Source organism: Electrophorus electricus, chromosome 10 (genome assembly GCF_013358815.1).
Source record: "Electrophorus electricus isolate fEleEle1 chromosome 10, fEleEle1.pri, whole genome shotgun sequence".
NCBI lineage: Eukaryota > Metazoa > Chordata > Actinopteri > Gymnotiformes > Gymnotidae > Electrophorus > Electrophorus electricus.
In genome coordinates this window covers 9,865,233-9,885,415 of record NC_049544.1, presented here as the reverse complement: position 1 = coordinate 9,885,415, position 20,183 = coordinate 9,865,233, and the positions used below count along the sequence as shown (strand labels likewise).

Below are 20,183 nucleotides of genomic sequence, written 5' to 3'. Positions count from 1 at the left end.
ATTCATATCAACAATATTCATATCTCTTAAATTTTAATACTTTAGCCACTAATATATGAACAACATGGGCAACCTGCATGAAACAAAACAGTCTAAAAATAAGTCTGAGTAAGTAAGTGGCGAACTGGCTAGATCTACAACAAAATTTGCTTTTATTTGCTTTCGGGACATTATGACTGTCTTCTTTTAAAGTAGAAGCAAGATGGCTTGTGTAGACACTCATAGCTAGTTATAATGCTTGACCCCTGCTGAATGCTCTTCTTGTGTATATCTGTGTATGTCTTATGATAGAATAGACAGAGAAACACCGTGGAGAGGATGGCTGTAGGCTACATCTGAAGTTATGTTTTAGATAGATAACACCAATATTTTTGCTATTATCGTTTTAATGCAGGTAGTAAGAAAAACAATTCTAAAAGGTTTAGGCTTCACATTCACAGAGGGGCTGGCCTCCACGAAATTAACCTCAAAGAAACGGTTTTGAAAGAAAATGAAGTGGCTGCTAATGAACCAGTAATTCCAATCAGTAGCCTGATATAAATATGAACCCAGAAAAACAATCACACACACACACACACACACACACACACACACACACATTATATATAGAGGCTATAAAGACATTATAAATATATTCCCCCAATTTACATACGTGTCTGTTATTTTCTTAGGGATATGGATAGTTGGGATCCGTTGTATGAGATATTAGATTTATCAATGCTGCTTTAATAAAGCATTATACTATAAAACCTCTAAAACTCTTTACCTCGAATGAGATAGCTTTATGCCTACGCTTTTGCAGGTATTTAGCGTCCTTGGATAAAAGCAATACTGTTCCAATTGTAGGCTAATAATGGGTAATTAATTGTGATCTACGCCCCCTTGTGTCCAGCTTCGGCAACTTCCAGTAAAAAAGGCTACAGAAATTAGGGATTGTTAAGAGTTAATTTTCGTAATGTTTATGTCAGACATACCGTATCTTTATATTTAATCTCAGTTTACAGAAAACCCTAGCCCAAGGTAAAAGGTTTTCTGAGTCATTTCTGTAGAAATATCTGCAAAACTATAGGAAAATCGATTGGATGTGAGCCAGAATCCACGCGTTTTAATGCAGTAGACCATTACGTATGAACCCGGAAGAATTGCCTACACTGCTTCATTTCTAGGTATTTAAAATATATACTTTCTTATTAAAGTTAACTCCGCTAATGATTTTGACTCCATATTTTGAAACATTTTTGAGGTTATTCTGTATGATAAAGTAAGTTAAGTGATCCGCAATGTTTCGTTAAGGCGTAAGCTGCTTACCAGTTCGCCATTGTAGATGTAAATAAAACGGTTTCTAAGCACGGGACATTGTCAAACGCTTGGAGTATCCCAGGTTGGTATCATGCATCAAAAGCAGTGTGGTTCCTTGGCCGATTCCTGTCGGTGTTTTATTTTCGCGCTACGGTAACTCATAGTGCATACTGATCAGTCTTCTTGCATCAATGCAAGCTCACCTGCCCGACACGATAGCGCCAAAGGATTGGAGACCCCTTCGCAGCAGTAAATTGAAACGGGCATCTTAATTCTACGGCTTCTCTACAAAAACATGGATCCTGCGATGTAGCCTATATCCTACAGACAATAAACAATTTAGTAGAACATCCAACTAGCCTATGACAATCAAAGCACTGACTTTATTAAGAAACTGTTGTAGCTAACTGCTCTTTCAACGAAGCTTTTGATCATCTCATGCCACTATGCGTTGTAGTAGTACAACGCATAGTGGCATACAGTTGTAGTAATGTGAGCCTTCTGGAACCTATTTGTCAGACGCAGGTTGATAACCACTACTGATTTAGTGATGGAAGATCACCATACTTGGTGAGCAACTTCTTATTTGAAAATTCCTGAAATTTTAGAGAACAGTGGTATTGTTATCGAACATGGCTACGTTACACTGTAAACCTACGGAAAAAGTAGGGCTAATGAAAGCAACATAAACTGCATTAAACAATTAGGTCATAGACTAATGCAAAAAAGAAAAAAAAAAACTCTGTTACGCCTACTTTGCCGCTGTATTGATATTGAAAATATTTAGAAATGATAATAGGTCGATATAAACGATAAAAAATATGACGATACATTTATTTAGGAGAATATTTTTGGAAAAAGTAGAAAATGAGTCCACGAACTAAAAAACTACATTTCCCATTTTGCACCACGAGCAGAAGTAATGAAAACAGGAAGAGCAAGGAAATAATGTCAAATGAATCGGTGAGATGCGACGTGTCTGTTATTGTTAGATTGAACAGTCCGATACCATCCCTAGATCAAATGAATAACAAAATGGATTTCGTTAAACGTATATGAATTAAGCATCATAAGCGTAAGTACACCCGTTTCATCAAGGAATTTCCTTCTCATATGATGGAACGGGCGATGGAGCAGTTAAACGTACAGCTGAATCGGCTGACGCGCTCTCTACGCCGCGCTAGAACAGTGGAACTCCCCGAAGGTAAGATCGTCAGAATCACCGAGCGAATTTTGGCTCTGTGATTCATTTCATTAATTGTGGCTCTGTGGATCAGTTAATTAGAGGATAACGTTTTTAACTTAAGTACAAGCCCTGTTTTGTGGCATATTCGTTTACAACTCCTTAATTCAATGTATGAATACAACAAAGCATACCTAACATAACTTCACGTCTAAGTTGCATGGTGTCTAGTGGCGTGGTGGCTAGGCTGCATGCGTAGTTATGAAGCGTGTTGTTGTAGTTAACGATAGCATATAACAACAGGAAATCTCACCCCTATGTCCCTATGTACCTGGTTGCTTTACCATCACTTAATAGTTAACAGGATATCCTTTTTGATTTTAAAATCCTCAAACATACCTGCATCCACAAACATCGATCAACACTGTTATTTACATTAATAGCGATAGTGCTTGGTTGTCTCCATAGAAGTAAACTTTATGATGGCATACTAGGCCTGAGTCTAAAGACATCATTAAGTTAGAACCCTGTCACAGGGTATATACACAGGCATTGTATGTATGTATGTATGTATGTATGTATGTATGTATGTATGCATGCATGCATGTATGTATGTAGCCTATATGTAAAAAAAAAAAAAAAAAAAAGTAATTTAATGATAATTCAAGATTATTTAAGATTGGGTCTTTAGTCTACATTTAAAGACGGCCAGGAACTACACTGTAATGAAAGGTAGTGGGAGCTGATTCCACCATCTGGATGCTAGTACAATAGAGTTTTGAGGCTGAAATCTAATGCCTGTTTGTTTTGGTTAATTCTGACCTGTTGAGACTAACATGAAGCTAGTGTACTTAATCCTCCCCACAGACAATGAGACAGCTGTCTACACCCTCATGCCTATGGTGATGGCTGACCAACATAGGTAGGGCTTTATGGCAACAAAGCTTCAGTTAAAAATCCTGTGGTTAATAAATCCTACCTGAGCTGCTACTTCAATGCAAAGATTTGTTTGTTTACTCCTCTAGATCAGTCTCAGAACTGCTCTTGAACTCCAAGTTTGATGTTAACTATGCATTTGGGCGAGTAAAGAGAAGTCTTCTTCATATTGCTGCCAAGTAAGGAGCCATTTGAGTGTCTTGTGGCCTGTGTTGTTTTTACTCTTCAACACAAAATATCAAGTTCAAATTAATGTCATTTCCAGTTTAGTGTGTCACCTCGTTGATGTTTTTTTTTAATCTGTTGACCAAAAAAATGGATGAAGACAGTTTCATACAGTACAAACAAACAAACAAATAAACAAAGACCACCCCATGAATATCAGATGAGGGTACAAGCCTCCAAATCATCTGCTTCTGCTGTGGGAGCTGTAGCTGAGTTCACTGCCGCTATTTCTTGTCCTCTCAGCTGTGGCTCAGTCGAGTGTCTGGTTCTGTTACTAAAGCGAGGCGCAAATCCAAACTACCAGGACATCTCTGGCTGTACCCCACTCCATCTAGCAGCAAGAAATGGGTAAGCAGCTTCTCTTTCTACAGTGATGCACTATTGCCACCTACAGGCTACAAAGTATCCTTGATGATATACACCACATTTCTCAAACAGCATAAACAATATTAGAATTATATTATAGTTTTATAGAATACTGCCTTTTTCCAGCAAAAAATTGACTTAATTCCTGTGATATTAGTTGTGGAAATAATTTGAATATGTATACCAATTTTTACAGGCAGAAGAAGTGCATGGGCAAACTACTGGAATACAGTGCAGATGTCAACATCTGCAACAACGAAGGTCTTACTGCTGTAAGTATACTGCTACTGCTGCCAACTGCTGCTGATAGCTGTTGGTACTCAATCAACCAACAATCTATAATTTACCCTTGTAATAAATATCCATCCATCCATCCATCCATCCATCCATCCATCCATCCATCCATCCATCCATCCATCCATCCATCCATCCATCCATCCATCCATCCATCCATCCATCCATCCATCCATCCATCCATCCATCCATCCATCCAGGGGCTTCATGTGCGCACAGTGGTCAGGGGCCATGTTTTTCTCACCGTGATGATCATTTTATTGCCTCACCTCCCTGTCTTTCCTGTGTATGTAGATTCACTGGCTGGCAGTGAATGGAAGAACGGAGCTGCTTCATGACTTGGTGCAGCATGTGTCCAATGTAGATGTGGAGGACGCCATGGGTCAGACAGCCTTACACGTGGCGTGTCAGAACGGACACAAGACTGTAAGATCATAATCTATTATGAGATCACCGTGCACCACTACACTGTAATATTTTTATGTGAGTAATACATTTTGACATTCTGAGTTTGCATCATGTATAGTGAAATATTACTAAAAGGACCAGCTAAGGTTGTTCATTATAGAGGTTTAAGTTTAGTAGTGGTGGTGCAGTCATTGGCTTTATGTATTAGACCCAGATTGGTGTACATCATGTATTGAGTAGAGACCTACATGACACTGGTACTGTCTCACTAACACTGGGGAGAAAACTTTGTAGGGGTAGATTTTGTCCAAGCTATAGTATTTTGGACATTTTCGAAACTATTTTGCTATAAAAGCTGTATGGGGGATCAAACATCTTAAGTGTTTTGGTTGGCTGTGTTATAAGGTAGGCATTGAAAATTTAAAGATACTCATGGGACAATTGTGTGATGGCTATGTCTGTTGGTCCTGTCTGCTGATGGTGCTTGTTTGTGGTGGTTTTCACAGACAGTGCTGTGCCTCTTGGATAGTGGAGCAGATATCAACAGGCCAAATGTATCAGGAGCGACGCCTCTCTACTTTGCTTGCAGGTGACTGGGTCTCCACCATCGCTAATGTTAATCACAGCAAGGCAGCTGCTGCAGAATGAGATTTGGAATGACACTCCTTAAGCCTGCAAATGGTGTGCGGACTCTGAAGAAGTCGCTGTCACACTGGAGTAGTAATTTCTGCTACTGCAGGTTCTAACTATGCATCCAAAGTTGTGAGTTAAGAATAATAGGAGGAACCCTATCAGTCACTGTCAAATGGGTAGACTAATGAGGCTGCCATTTGATGAGAGTGCAGTGACTGAGGAGATCTTGCTTTTGTCTTTCGTTGTGTATCATGTCTGACACGGTTGGTTGAGCTGGGTTGCCGAGCAACAGTGCTCCCCATTCTCTCATTTCAATTACAAACAGCAGTAGATATCCGTCTTTCCTTAGTTGCTTATATACACAAGAAAGGTTTTTCTAATAGATTATTCAAACATTTTGTTAAGTCAGGGTTCAGTGGTGAGTTCTGAAAGCTTTAGTATCGGTCATATCTGAAGGTGGCATTCAAGATGTTTGTGTGGAATTTATTTGTTGTGTTTTTGATGATGGTACCTGTCTCTACTTTATCTATGAATTTTAAGCCCTCTTTGGAACTGATTTCAAACAAGCATGCAAAAAGTGTTAAAAAAAATGCTAGAGCTTGTGTTACTTGGATTGAGCCTGAGCTGTTCCATGTACCGTCAGGGTTGAAAGTCAAATGATTGGCTAAGTCACAGGTCTTTGGACAGTGATGTACTGGTTATACTGGGCCTCAGCATAGTGAATATTATATCAAGCATTATCACTCTCCTTCAAGCATGCTGCTGCACCTGGGTAACACTGTGACTGATGCCTTGAGATTATGTAAAGGTAGACCTCGTGCTTTAGAGGACAGCACTCCTCATGCTTGCATGTGATAAGGAGACGATAAATTGCATTGAAAAATAATGATATGTAAAAATGTATCAGTATCTAAAATACTCATTGTACCTTTTTCTCAAGGTTAGAGGTAAGATCCACTTGGGGTTACTGTGGTGGTGTTTTGGGTTTGCTTAGGTGATATTAGTGTTAAATGCAAATGTGAGAGATCTGTTCACTTTGTCTTCCAGCCATGGGCAGAGGGACACAGCCCAAATACTGCTTCTCAGGGGGGCCAAGTACTTGCCAGACAAGAATGGGGTCACACCACTTGACCTTTGTGTGCAGGTGAGCACATGGCATACAGAGGATCATGGTGTACACTGATGTGGGTGCACTTATTCATCTGCATTCTCACTCTTCTCCTGTTAAGGGTGGCTATGGGGAAACATGTGAGATTCTCATCCAGCATCATGGGAGGCTCTTCCAGACCCTCATTCAGATGACCCAAAATGATGACATTAAGGAGAACATGGTGAGAGATTTTCTTTTGTCTCATATTTTCTTTTCTTTTCTTTTTTCTTTCTTTCTTTTTTTTTTTTTTAAAGACAAGGTTTTTAGAGTTTTTTGACATGAAAAATGTGTGTGTGTGTTGGTTTGTATGTGTTGGGGGTGTGTTCAGCTCAGGCAGGTTCTAGAGCATGTGTCTCAGCAAAGTGACTCCAGTTACCAGAGGACACTCACCAGTCTGGCTGAGGTGGCCACTACCAATGGACACAAGCTGCTGAGGTAGGCTTCATCCCAGCTTCATCCCTCCCTAAAGTTTCAGCCCAGCTTCAACCTGGCCTTAAGGTCCTTCAACTTCCTCTCGTCCACAAAAAAAGAAAGAAATTCAGTATATGGTCTGTTCCTGCATAAACTTTCTTTCTTTCTTTCTTTTCAGTTTGTCTAGTAACTATGAGGCCCAGATGAAGAGCCTGCTCCGAATAGTACGGATTTTCTGCCATGTGTTCCGGCTTGGCCCATCCTCCCCAAGCAGTGGGAATGACATGGGATACAATGGGAACAAAACTGCACGCAGTCAGGTCTTCAAGGTCAGTGTGTTCTGCATTGAGCCAGGCCTTTATCTCTGTTACAGCAGGGGCTGTGAACATTAATCCTCTCCCTGAGACTCAGAGATGCCATTCAGTGGTTGAGGGATTTGTCCTGAAGAGGGCGCTAGCTGCTTGAACTCCCCAGTGGAGAACATATTACACTCTTAACTCAGCCCTGCATTTCCTCTGCTTCATCTCTTTTACCAACCATTATGTTTGTTTACATGAATTTAATATGAATTATTTAACAGAAAGTGAATTTAGGGATAATTTAAAAATTGGACAGAGAGTGAAGGTAAATCTTTACCTTGTGAGGCACCATGTCCTCATATGACAATTTGAAACTTGGCTTTGCTGTGTCCTGGGTTCTCAGGAGATTAAAAATCCTGGACTATTTTCACATATTGCTTTTTTGCAAGTAATTTTTTCTTCATATACTTCTCAATGCTAGATAAAAGATTTTTGCACACGTCTTGCTGGTATTTCTTTTAGGCTTTAAGTACTGCGGTGATGTTATTACTATTCATAATGACTCCTGTCTCACAGCCTTCATGTTGAAATGTTTCAGATGGTGCAGTATGACTGACTTTTGAAATGAGTGAAGGTCAATTTAACACACAAAATCCAATGCAATATGACAAAAATATAAGCTATTTGTATTGCGCTATTAAGCTATCATCTTTCTCAAAGTTGTAAGATGGAAATAAAAGATCCTGAGATCCTGAATTTCCAGTATTTTTCTTTTTAACTTTGTGCACAGTCATGAACAGTAATTACAGTACTACATTTCTACATTTGAAGATGAGGTGTCTTAATCTGTTTATCCTGGACAGAACTTTAAAAGATCATTATAATTGCAGCAATTGATCTTCATCTAACTTTTGCTTGTAATGTGCTAGAACCGTAAATATGAGTTTATTCTGTTAAGTGAAAAATTTAAAAAATGAACAACCTCTTGTTCCTTTGTGACTATTTGCAAAGAGACTGAGGTATGGTTTGACTTGCGTCTGAACTGTCTCTGCTGTTCCACAGCCACTGGAGCTGCTCTGGCACTCTCTGGACGAGTGGCTGGTTCTCATCTCCACTGAGCTGGACAGGAAGGGTGGGGATGTAGTGGCATCTTCTCCAGGAAGAGACATTGCCTCGCTCTTTCTGAAGCAACGAGACGCTGACCCCTCTGTAGCCAAGGAAAGCCCTGTACTGCTGCCCCCATCACTGGACCCCGAGGTCGTCATGAAGGCACCTGACGCTTGTGTGGATGGTCAGGATGTCATCTCCATGACAGCCAATCGTCTGAGTGCTGTAATACAGGCTTTCTACATGTGCTGCTCCTGTCAGATGCCACAGGGGTAAGAATGACCTCTCTCCCCTTACCCTGAGTTCACTTTTCAGATCTCTGCTCATGCTTGGTTCATTCACATAAAATCACTAAAGCAAAAAAGTGGTGGTCTCAGACTGTTTCAGTCAGGTTAACGTGTCTAGGTAGAAGGTCTGTGTCTAATAAAATCCTGAAATGGGATTAGATTTCCAATATTTTTTGTTAACGTCTGTTAATGAAAATGCATGTTTTTATACTCAAAATGGATTTGAACCAACTGCTGAATAATTAATTATGGATTAATAGATGTGCATTAATGTTGAATATGACAATATTCTAAACATGAAAGGTAGAAATTATTCCATTAAGGATAAACAGCTTTACTGAGTATTAATTATTCTTTCACCCTCATATTCATTGAACATCTGGTGTGGTTTTTGCATCCATTACATTAACGTAAGCACTTCACATGATGTGCTCAGGATTTAGGAAATGAAATCTCTTAAAGTACCAGAAATTCCAACAGCCAGCTCAAAATATTTGTATGCAATACAAACTGTATTTTGTAGCTAAATGATGATGAATGTGTTTTGGTCAGTATTTAACAAACCATCCCCTCCTTATCGATGCCTGCGGTGTAAGACAGAGGTGCAGCTCCGCTATAGGGTGGTGACAACCATCATGTCACTCTCACAGTGAGAGACCGTCATGCATGATAGGCAGAAAAGATGTTTCAGTGTTTTTTTTATGATTGCTGGAATACCAGCTAATTGGACTAATTTGTAATTTCTTGTCTACACAAAAGGTATGGTAATGTTTGATCCCTTCTTGTTGCCTCCTGTTCACAGACTCCTTGAAAAAATCGCTGCAGTAGTTTCAAAAGAGTTTTGGCAGCCGACTTATGGTGAATGGGTGAATGAAGGATTTCATTCTAAGTGCTGTACAGCTTCAAGTGTTGGCCACAGGGGAACAGCTAAATGTTCCTGGTAAAGAGCAACACTGTAGTTGTAGATCTAAATTGTTTTAGATGAGGACAATTAAAGGAATTTCTCCTGAGTGACCTTGATGCTGTGTCAGTATTATGTATAGAAGGCATTCCAAGCTAAGAGAGCCATAAGAGAAAAATGCAGTAGACTGCTTTGCTTGAGAGAAGGCTGTGAATACTAATCGTACACCATCGTCAGCTGTTGCCTTTTTCTCCACATAAACAGCATGAATCTTTTCATCAGCACTCCCCTCTGTGTAAACGCCTCTGAAATAAATGAGCGAATAATATCTCCTCGTACTTCTTCTCCATAAGTCGCCCCTGAAGCTTTGTAACTGCATGTAATTAGAATATTAAATAGAGCTTTAATTAGCACAGAATTGATGATCTCTTAATGGCAAGTTCTAGGGAGAGGTCTCCCCATCTTCTGTAGTTTTTACTGCCCTTCTCATTAAAGGCTGAAGGTGATTATTTCTCATTGGAAAACACTCTTAAGTGTTAAGCATAGTGTTTGCTGATGAATCAATCAATGACCGCAGCAAGACTCACATATCTGTCTGTAATTTAAGGCACATAACTATAATACAAGCTTTGAAAAGGGTGTTCTTTCTTGGCTATGGTGTTTCGTTCTCTGAAATCTGTTCAGTTTTTCTTTCTCTTGTCCAACTAGTATGACGTCTCCTCGTTTCATCGAGTTTGTTTGTAAGCATGATGAAGTACTCAAGTGTTTTGTAACCAGGTAAGTGATGAGCACCTTTCTGTTCCTCTATCCTTTCTAAGTCAAATAGTTAACACTTTATCTGCATTTTCCATTCTTGCCTTTTATCCCAGGAACCCCAAGATCATCTTTAACCACTTCCATTTCCTGCTGGAGTGTCCTGAGCTCATGTCTCGCTTCATGCACATCATCAAAGGCCAGGTAGGCCAGGTGGCATGCAGGTAAAAACTGCACTCTGATTGGCTCCTGGCATCCTCATCTCATTTCCCCTTCTGTGCCGCAGCAAGCCTGGGGCTTGTGCTTGAGTGACTTTCAAATGCCTGTCTCTCTCTGCCAGGATCATTTAACTGCGTTATTATACAGCAGATAACACTTGTCTTAAGTCCCGTTATATAGCTTCGTAAATTTTAAGTGCTGCTTTGCTGTGTGGTGTGCACCAAGTTTTCATCTATTCATGTTTGAGCTGCAGCTCTCTGAGCCTCGTTACCTCCAGATTATGCTCCACTGGGGAATACAGTGCCATTTTAATTACAGATTTTAACCTGCTGAATCTGATTTCATCTCCTGATTTTCCTCTCCGTGTGCTCCTGGTGCCCTGGGGGAAAGAGTTCCTTTCAGTCAGATTAATTTCCACTCTTGCAAACTTCTCCTCCTATGCCTTCAGAACAAAGCCATTCAGATATTATGCAAATGAGTGGCAGCTTCTTGTCTCCATGTAGGCAAAGCATTTCTTTTCTCCATCTTCTCGACTTGATTCTGGCAGCTTCTATGGTTTAAAGTGTAATGAGTGGTTAACTGATTGAGAAGGCTCCTCTTCTGAGGCCCAGGTATAGGACTTTAGGGTCTAATCAACATAGAGGTTTTAAAGCCCATCTTACTCACCCTGTCCACAGCCCTTTAAGGATAGGTGTGAGTGGTTCTACGAGCACTTACTGGCTGGACAACCCGACTCTGATATGGTCCATCGGCCAGTCAATGAGAACGACATTCTTCTGATTCACCGAGGTACCAGAAGTAATAGCCCAGATTTTTGAAGGCTTCTGCCTCAGAGAAGACCCTGTTTATGCACTAACTCTCCAGAGCTTGGGGACTTTAACCTGTACCTCTTTCTCCACCCCTCTCAGAGTCGATATTTCGCAGCAGCTGCGAGGTTGTGTCGAAGTCCACCAACGAGAAGTTGAAGAAGGGCATCGCTGTACGCTTTCATGGAGAAGAGGGAATGGTCAGTGTGAATACATTGCTGCCATATGTTAATTTTAACTCTTCATGAGCTTTTGGCCAGTCAGTGTCTGTATGCAAATGGGCATGCTCTCGCCATCTGAACAATGGGAGCTTGGTGTGCAGGCTGTGATGCAGCCTTGGGAAACAGATGCTGACGACATTGGCAGGTGGTACTCACCCTGTCCCTCTCTGTCCCAGGGTCAGGGGGTGGTTCGAGAGTGGTTTGACATTCTGTCTAATGAGATCATCAATCCGGACTACGCACTGTTCACACAATCGGCAGATGGTACGCAACATTGTAAATGTGGTGATTATTAACATGAGCCTTGGTGAGCTTTCCTTTAGTCTAAAGTATGCAGTGTGTGTGTGTGTGTGTGTGTGCGTTTGTGTGTGTGCGTGTGTGTGTGCGTGTGTGTGTGCGTGTGTGTGTGCGTGTGTGTGTGCGTGTGTGTGTGCGTGTGCGTGTGCGTGTGCGTGTGCGTGTGCGTGTGTGTGTGCGTGTGTGTGTGCGTGCGTGTGTGCGTGCGTGTGTGCGTGCGTGTGTGCGTGCGTGTGTGCGTGCGTGTGTGCGTGTGCGCGTGTGTGTGCGTGTGCGCGTGTGTGTGCGCGTGCGTGTGTCTTGCTCTGTATTTCCATGTCTCTGTTTTGATATAAGCTTGTGTGTTTCATGTCTCTGGTGGTTGTGTGTCAGTGACTTTGGATCTCTTTGTCTGTGCCTCTCAGTAGATAATGACATATAATGGGAAAGGAGTGCTATAGATCAAAGCATCCCCCTGTATTCATAAATACCCAACTATATGATTACAACCCTTTGTTGTTATTAATTTGGAGATGGCATGTGTGCACTTATGTGTGCATGCAATGTCTTCTACAGGCACTACATTTCAACCCAACAGTAACTCCTCCGTCAACCCAGACCATCTAAATTACTTCAGATTTGCTGGTCAGATCCTTGGCCTGGCACTTTACCACCGCCAGTTGGTTAACATTTACTTCACACGCTCCTTCTACAAGCACATACTGGGTAAGACCCACACAGGCACAGCACAGCTCATACATGCTTGAGACATTCAAACTAAACACGTGTTCGATCTCATACACCTGACTGGATGTGTATATTTCTCCCAGGAATCCCAGTAAATTACCAGGATGTGTCCTCCATTGATCCAGAGTATGCCAAGAACCTGCAGTGGATATTGGACAATGACATCAGTGACCTGGGCCTAGAGCTCACATTCTCTGTGGAGACAGATGTGTTTGGAGCCATGGAAGAGGTTCCTCTCAAGCCAGGAGGAACCAGCATCCATGTCACCCAAGATAACAAGGTGAGGGGGATACAGAAAAATAGCAAACCAGAAAAAGCCAAACTGGCAGCGGTTTAAAAAATTAATTGATTTGACATCCTGCTTGTTGGCCATAACTCTGCGCTTTGTGTTATTTGGTAATGTGTGCGCAGTATTTACCTGTGACAACATAGCTTCTATTATAGCTGAATTAGCAGAACCATTTACATGCAAGCTCTGAGTTCCCTTTCAGGAGTAAATGTCAGTGTGTGATTATTGTATAAAGCTGTGTCTGTCCAAAGAGATGGACAGGTGTTCTTAAATATAGCACCAGCCAGCTTGGTTAAGTGTCTAAGGAAATATCACAGGTCTCTGTTGCCAGGCTTTGTCTCAGTCTGTCTCTCTGTCTCTCTCTCAGGCAGAGTATGTGCAGCTGGTCACAGAGCTGAGGATGACTCGGGCCATTCAGCCCCAGATCAACGCTTTCCTGCAGGGCTTCCACACCTTCATCCCTCCATCACTCATCCAGCTCTTTGATGAGTATGAGCTGGTTAGTAGCTTCCCCATTCTTCTGCTGCTGTTACTTTCTCTTCTCTTAAGGCTCATTCGCTTTTATTCTAGCCCCTTCAATTATATTCTTTCAAATTATTAAACACAGATGATAAGTCGGTGGACTCTCTCTCTCTCTTTTGAAATTTCTTTTCTCACTCTCCTCCATCATTCTCACTCTAATGAGTTCAAGCCAAATTAATTTTACTTAATTTCAGCAGAGTAATTTGACAGAGCCCTGGGCTTGGGCCAGAAGCACCAGGGATGATGAATATGTCTCACGCACAGAACATGCCATGTAAGAACCCTTGAATGCAAGCAGCACTCAGGAGCTTGAATCCATCCTTTGGCCAAGACTGCACCAAGAATCCAAGATGGCTATTGTGACATTAGAAGACTCATAGTAGAAATAACTGGTTATATTTAAACGTTAATCAGTATGGACTGAATAGGTTTAAATGAAGAGTAAAGTGTGGGCAGAGAAATATTAGGAGGTATATATTGGCTATCACTAGTCATGTTGCACTGAGTGTAAAGATGAAGAGTGAAATATTGTAGTGACCTTGTGTATTGCATCTCTAAGCCTCATGAGCATGTCCCCCAGGGTACAGAGAAGGGGTTCGACATGCCAAACATTAGTTATCAATGTGCAAATGTAAGGAAATGATACAGAGAGTAAAATTCCAGAGGACGTTTCAGTAAGAACTTTGGCAGTGTGAGGAATTGAGTGTAGTGGGAGGAGGATGGACCATGCCAGCTATGGAGTCTGCAGGTAGTCAGGGCTCAGGGTAAATGGAGAGACACCTACACAAACAGGATATGCCTTCATTATTGCCATTAATATTGAAGCAGTGGTGGTTGGTTCATGACATGGCTGGCCCCAAACGACAGCTAGAACTTGGAGTGTTGATGGGGGTGGGGCAAAGGAGACCAAAAAGAATAGTGTGCTTCATCTGTTGAGTGCACTTAGGCCACTGTGTGCAACTGCTGTATAGCCCCTCAATCAAAATAAGGAAATAGGGCAGCTCTGGTTTGCTCCTGAAGCCAGCAGTGCCTCTCAGTCCTGCTGCCCACAAATCCAGAGTTAATGCATGGGAATGGTGAGGGTGAACACACTGGCTTCTCATTTCTCCAAGGCTCAAAAAGGGAAAGTGGATGGGTGATAGTGGTGGGTGAAGTTACAATGTCTTCCATCCACTTTACCTAACATAGACATAACCACAGATGGAAGACAAGCAAAGAGAACTTTATTCTTGACTAAGATGTAGGTTTTAGTTCTGATCAAAGAACGCTTTCAGTAGTTCTAAGATGTTCTCAAATACCTGAAAGTTTGTATTTTAGTGGGAGAGCTATTCCAGAGCATAGAAGGAACATGCTCTTCCATCCACCCTTCTCCTGTCTCATTGCTAGGCACTAATAATAAGGCTACACTTTTTAATTGAATCCTAAGTGCAGGATTGTGATTAGTGTGATAAGAATGATCTGGTAGCCAGCAATGGAATGGGATTAATGTGTTAAAATTGTATATATCTAATCCTTATCTCTGTGTAAGTTTGGACAAAGTGTAACATCCAGCAAGTGGTGCATTACAGCAGCAGAAAATTACTGTGGAAGAAAAAAAAACAAAACAGTACTTTTGCAACTTCACTTTTAGAAAGAATATTCTTTAGATTCTAAGTCTTTTCCAGATGGAATAATAATGTGCATTTATGTGTACTGCAAAGAATTGATCACAATCAATAAAGATGAGGTCTCTGCTTTACCCCTGCTTTGTTCTGGGTGGTGTGATGAAGAGCCTTTCTGCCACTGTCTCTCACATCAGCCTTCACCTTGAGGGCCCTACCACCTTCCATTTCCCACCTCTGTTTCTGTATATGTCGACAGAAAGTAGATGTGCTCTCTCTTTCTCTTCCTCATTTCTCTCAGTCCCTTTCTCATTCTCTTCTGTCTTTCTCGCTCACTCTCAGTCTCCCCCCGCTCTGTCCCAGATCGATGCTTACCCAGGGCCATTACTGTGCTGTGGGCTCCACTGCACATACATGTGTGTGTGTGGTCCTGTGTTTTGCTCCCCCAGCCTCAGACAGCCCTCTGGCGAACCCCCCAGGGCCCAGCTAATGAGGCCCTCTGTTTGGAAGCACTTTTAGAGCCTCTCTTACTGTGGCTTTAGTACTGTCTCTCGGTTGTCTGTGCAGAGCGGCAAGAGACGCGTTCCGCCCTCCACCCCAGTGCCGCTCTCTGATTAAAGGTGTTCCTCTGCTTCTCTCCTCTGGGCTGCACGTTGCACATGTAACCTTTACGGAGGTCGTCACTGGAAACTGTGGGAGTGAACCCATAGCCATTTTATGAGTTGAATAGACTAGTTATTGATGAGATTGCCTGTTATGATCTGAGTTGCTGTGCTGTACTTCTGCTTTAAAGTATGTGTGGGTGCGTGTGCATGTGCGTTTGTGTGTGTGTACACACGTGTGCAGGAGTTATTGCTGTCTGGCATGCCAGAGATTGACGTGATGGACTGGAGGAGGAACACAGAATACACTAGTGGCTACGAGGAGGAGGAACCAGTCATCCAGGTTAGCAGTTCCCTCTGTCTCATGAGTGCCATGGTTACTCAGATGAATTAAGAGCCAACCCTTATCTCTTAGGACAGTTTATTATATATTTTATATTGGCAGATGTTTTTTGCATGTGTTTTTTAAAATGTAAAATATTTAAAATGTGTTGGAAATTTAAAATGTGTAAAAATTAACATAAATTGCTAGCCCAGAATGACTGCATGTTGCCTCCTCTAATCTCCCTGAGCACAGAATAACATGTTTAAGAGTCGGTTTATGCCGTTCTGCTTGGCAGTGGTTTTGGGAAGTAGTTGAGGCACTCACTCAAGAGGAGAGGGTTCTTCTGTTACAGTTTGTCACTGGGAGGTAACTCTTATTCTGCCTTGTTAGCACAGCAGTAATAGGCAAAAAACAAGGCTTTGTCTGGTCTTGTTCTTGTCTATTAATGCTGTTTGTTATTCATTTCAAATATAAAATGAATTGACAGTATTTATGCATTACTAACCCATGTGCACTGGTGACTTTAAGTGAACAGTCCCTTATTCCACACTCATCCTCTCTCCCCAGCTCCCGTGTTCCACATGGGGGGTTCGCTTTTCTTATGGGGGGCAGTGGCTTGCAGAAGTTCACCATCGCTGCAGTACCATACACATCCAACTTATTACCTACCTCTAGTACCTGGTGAGAAAGACACACTAGCCACCACACAATGTTCACACACTCCCTAGTATTTTAACGTCCAAGAGCACCAGAGGGCAGTGTGGCTCTATGAGAGTTCTGTAGTCATGCCACGTGAAGACCAGTGACTCAAATGGGAACTCTATAGGATGACACTGAACATAACAGACATGATCTCATAGACACAATTTAATCAAAAGGAGGAAAAGCAAGGAACAAAAAGTGGCATGATGCCCAGCTTTTAAAATGGCAGCTTGGGCGGCTGAGAGTCAAGCATATGTCGCCCTGTTTGACCCGCCCTGCTGCTTATTCCCTGACTGAATCACGCTTTCCTCTTTTTCTTTTGCTTGTGCGTGTGTGCACGCATGTCCTTTGCAGTATCAACATGCTGAAACTCCCGGAGTACCCCAGCAAGGATGTGCTGCGTGACCGGCTGCTGGTAGCGCTACATTGTGGGAGCTATGGTTACACCATGGCATAAAGCTGGCCCATCTATTTTTCCTACGCTGCCTACTATACGGACACTTGTGCACATACATGCGCTCGCATGTTTACCTCAGTTCAGGGAAAGTATCTCATTCCTCTGACCCTGAGCAGTGTTTATCTGATTTCATTGCATTACTTTAGATACGCAGATCCAAAAGACAAGGGCAGACATGAATATTGAATACATAAAGGTGCGTAACACTCAAAAGTCGATGTATGTAACTTTGCCAGTGACTCTAATCTGTTCTGCCAGTGTTATACGTTGGTGTGCGTGATAGTGTGTGTGTGTGTGTGTGTGTGTGTGTGTGTGTGTGTGTGTGTGTGTGTGTGTGTGTGTGTATTAGAGTTTGAAATGAGTTAAAACCTTGCATAACTGACATAGGAAATTACAAAACATGGCTGGATGTTATCTTGTAATTTTTAGAACAAGGAGACAGGGTGGCAACATGACAATGTTGGCCTCCTGTATGCAAATGTAACCCTTTTTTCCTGCGAGCTGGCAGTGACTCATGCTAGCAGAGTAATGTAGAACCTCCCTACTTCTGCCATGAATGCTGTGATATAGTCCATGTACTGTCAGATTGGTTCACAGTAATGCTGAAAATCCTTTAATGTATAGTATTTTTGCAAAGATTCTGTGAAAATAGCAGAGTGCAAATTAGATCAGTGGTGCCAAAAATTCCTAGGAAAAGCAAGGTCCAATAATTGTGTGTTGGTAATAAGGGTTTTGAAAGGGTATAATGTATCATTTTATTAATGTCAGAACTGTGCCCTGAGCAAGATTTAAGTGATTTAAGTGAATGAAAATATGGACATATATTTATACTTGTTAGAATTTATCACATTGATTTGGCTGCGTAATTGTTTTTTCCCATTTGTAAATAGTGCTTATTGTGTACGTAATCTTTAAGGATTTTTTTTCCAAGATGACTGCAAATATTGAAGTATGTATTTTACTACATGGGTTTTATTGGACTGATTCTGTGAGTATGCCGGCATGTGTGGGTAAGTGCTCCAGGCAAACATTCTCAGCACAGGGTGTAATGGAACAGAGGCTTGGGGCTGTTTGTAAGACCATCTACACTAAAGTGCACATGACCATGTCTGTCAAGTCCTCTGTGTGGATATTACTGCTAGTCTTAACATGTAATATGCTGTAGCAATCAATAAGTTGCCACATTGCTAAGATGTGTACTGTGTTCTGATAGGCTGATCAGGATCCTAATGAGGGCACTTGGGTCATTTTCACCTCCCAATGCTGTCTACTGTTTCTCCTACTGGGAGTGAACGGAGTTAAAAACATAAAAAGTAGAATGAATTGACAGAATTAATTGACAGTGACACTAAATTAAAAAAAATTAAAGCTTTAGATATTTTTACCAAAAACATGTAGCTTTATAATTCCTTTAAGATTACCTACGCAAATCATTTCCCTTAGTTACCACAAAAGTAGCAAAGAATAAATAAAACTAGTGGAACATGCAAAGTGGAAGTGAGTAGCTTTAAATGGTATGCAGCTACTACAGCTTTTATTAGACTTTGTACAACACTGTAATATTGTATTGCAGGGTCTCACTATTGAAGAAACACTTTCTTGATATTACCTGCTCACTATGGCAACACTATTGAAATTACAGCTGGCTCTCCATGGCAACACGGCATCCAAAACCCACTCAGCATGTAGCTGGCCCTGGGCTGGAGGAGACATGTGAGCTCAACATATGTCATGATGACAGCCAAGAAACAGAAAGCAAAAAAGAGAAGGACTGGGAGAGCAGCGAATGAGAGAAGCTGTGTGTGTGTGTGTGTGTGTGTGTGTGTGTGTGTGTGTGTGTGTGTGTGTGTGCATGCGCACACGCGTGTGTGTGTGTGTGTGTGTGAGCATGCATGCTTGCGCGTGCGTGTGTGCACGCAGATACAAGGAGCAGATCTAAATTTCTATTGTGTCATTGAGGTTTGGTGGCACTTTCGACCCTCCGTCTTACAAGACATGAACGAGTTTAACTCTCGTATCCAATTCCATTTCTATCTGTTCCAGTTCAACTGAAATCCCAACCCATGAAATCAGAAAGCTGGGGGTTATCTCCTAACCCAGGGTAAAATTATTCGCCTAGCAATGACAGCAATGATTGAGATGTCTTCTTGCTCTCTACTTACATTTGTATAATAATTAAGCATAGCTCTAATTCGCATAGTCACTAGGGGTCATACCACAAGGATCCTTTATTTCTACCAGGCTAATACCCATAACGTAAAAAGATGTCATACTTGCCACTGTCCTGTACCTCTGCAGGAGATTACAGTGGCTCTCATTTGAACCTTTATTATTCATCTGGTTAAAAGCTGTGCACTGACAACTCCATTAAAAAAAAAAGTTAGATTATCACCTCTATATTAGGAAATACTGAATGCATTCTCTGCTTGTGTATTGCATGTTTTGTGTGAGTGTGCGAGAGAGAAGTCATGAAGTAAACAAATTATGTAGTGGTATAACATGTTCAAGGTCAGCTATTAGCATTTCAAGCTCTCTCTCCCTCTCTTTACCTCTCTCCCTCCTCTCTTTCTTTCACTCTTTCCATCTAACTATACACAGTTCTCTTTGTCTTTTGTTTTCTAATACAGTCACACCCACACAATTTGCTTCATACTATGTCATTTATAGTATGCAACATGCAAAGGTAACTTGGGTGCCTCATTCTGTATGCATTCCAGGGTGTATTTTGAATACAGTGATTGCTGTGTATTCTCTGGCCTGAAATATATAGGTCTGAATAAATGACGTGAGGCCATGGCAGAAATCTTCTCCACCTTCTGGAGCCTGACTAGGGTATGGTACAGGGACATGGAGGACAAACACCTGAACGTTGCAAGGGTAAAGGAAAACGTGCTTCCATTTCATTATGTCAGTGGTACTATTTGCATTTCCTCTGTCAGAAACAATGGCATACATGTAAAGCAGTAGCTCTTCTCCTATACTTTATGAAACACGTCATACAGCTCTCCAAAACAAACGTGCTAACTAACATTTGGCTACAGTGCAGGCACATTTTCATTTCATTATCATTCTCCCACAAGAAATCCTTCACTATAACGGAAAAAAACGAGCTACATGGATGAAAATGAATGCACAGTTCCCACCTACAGTGAGAAGCAGAATAA

At 41.5% G+C, this 20,183-nt stretch overlaps 1 protein-coding gene across 4 annotated transcripts; it reads left to right on the top strand.

Annotated features, from left to right (window-relative positions):
- Positions 1-948: 948 nt before the first annotated feature.
- hace1 (HECT domain and ankyrin repeat containing E3 ubiquitin protein ligase 1) lies at positions 949-18,739 on the top strand. Of its 4 annotated transcripts, none has more exons than XM_027027225.2 (25): positions 949-1,166; positions 2,437-2,503; positions 3,350-3,404; positions 3,508-3,597; positions 3,887-3,991; positions 4,206-4,281; positions 4,598-4,729; positions 5,218-5,300; positions 6,392-6,488; positions 6,574-6,675; positions 6,823-6,929; positions 7,084-7,234; positions 8,267-8,583; positions 10,208-10,276; positions 10,369-10,456; positions 11,149-11,260; positions 11,380-11,477; positions 11,675-11,762; positions 12,351-12,500; positions 12,605-12,801; positions 13,178-13,309; positions 15,780-15,878; positions 16,156-16,226; positions 16,428-16,541; positions 16,917-18,738. In XM_027027225.2, exons 3-25 carry the CDS (start codon positions 3,376-3,378, stop codon positions 17,017-17,019), a joined length of 2,610 nt encoding a protein of 869 aa, XP_026883026.2. In that variant the 5' UTR covers positions 949-1,166; positions 2,437-2,503; positions 3,350-3,375; the 3' UTR covers positions 17,020-18,738. The 4 variants fall into 4 exon arrangements, with proteins under 4 accessions (XP_026883026.2, XP_026883027.2, XP_026883025.2 ...); XM_027027226.2 differs by lacking the exon at positions 949-1,166 and adding an exon at positions 1,355-1,381; XM_027027224.2 differs by lacking the exon at positions 949-1,166 and having other exon boundaries at positions 2,237-2,503; positions 12,647-12,801; positions 16,917-18,739.
- Positions 18,740-20,183: the final 1,444 nt, after the last annotated feature.

Excerpts from the sequence above, each read along its gene's own strand:
- hace1 (XM_027027223.2), top strand. The coding sequence starts at position 2,413 with ATGATGGAACGGGCGATGGAGCAGTTAAACGTACAGCTGAATCGGCTG. Across the intron at positions 5,301-6,391 it reads CCTCTCTACTTTGCTTGCAG|CCATGGGCAGAGGGACACAG; the intron begins GTGACTGGGTCT and ends TTTGTCTTCCAG. Across the intron at positions 13,310-15,779 it reads TCTTTGATGAGTATGAGCTG|GAGTTATTGCTGTCTGGCAT; the intron begins GTTAGTAGCTTC and ends ACACGTGTGCAG.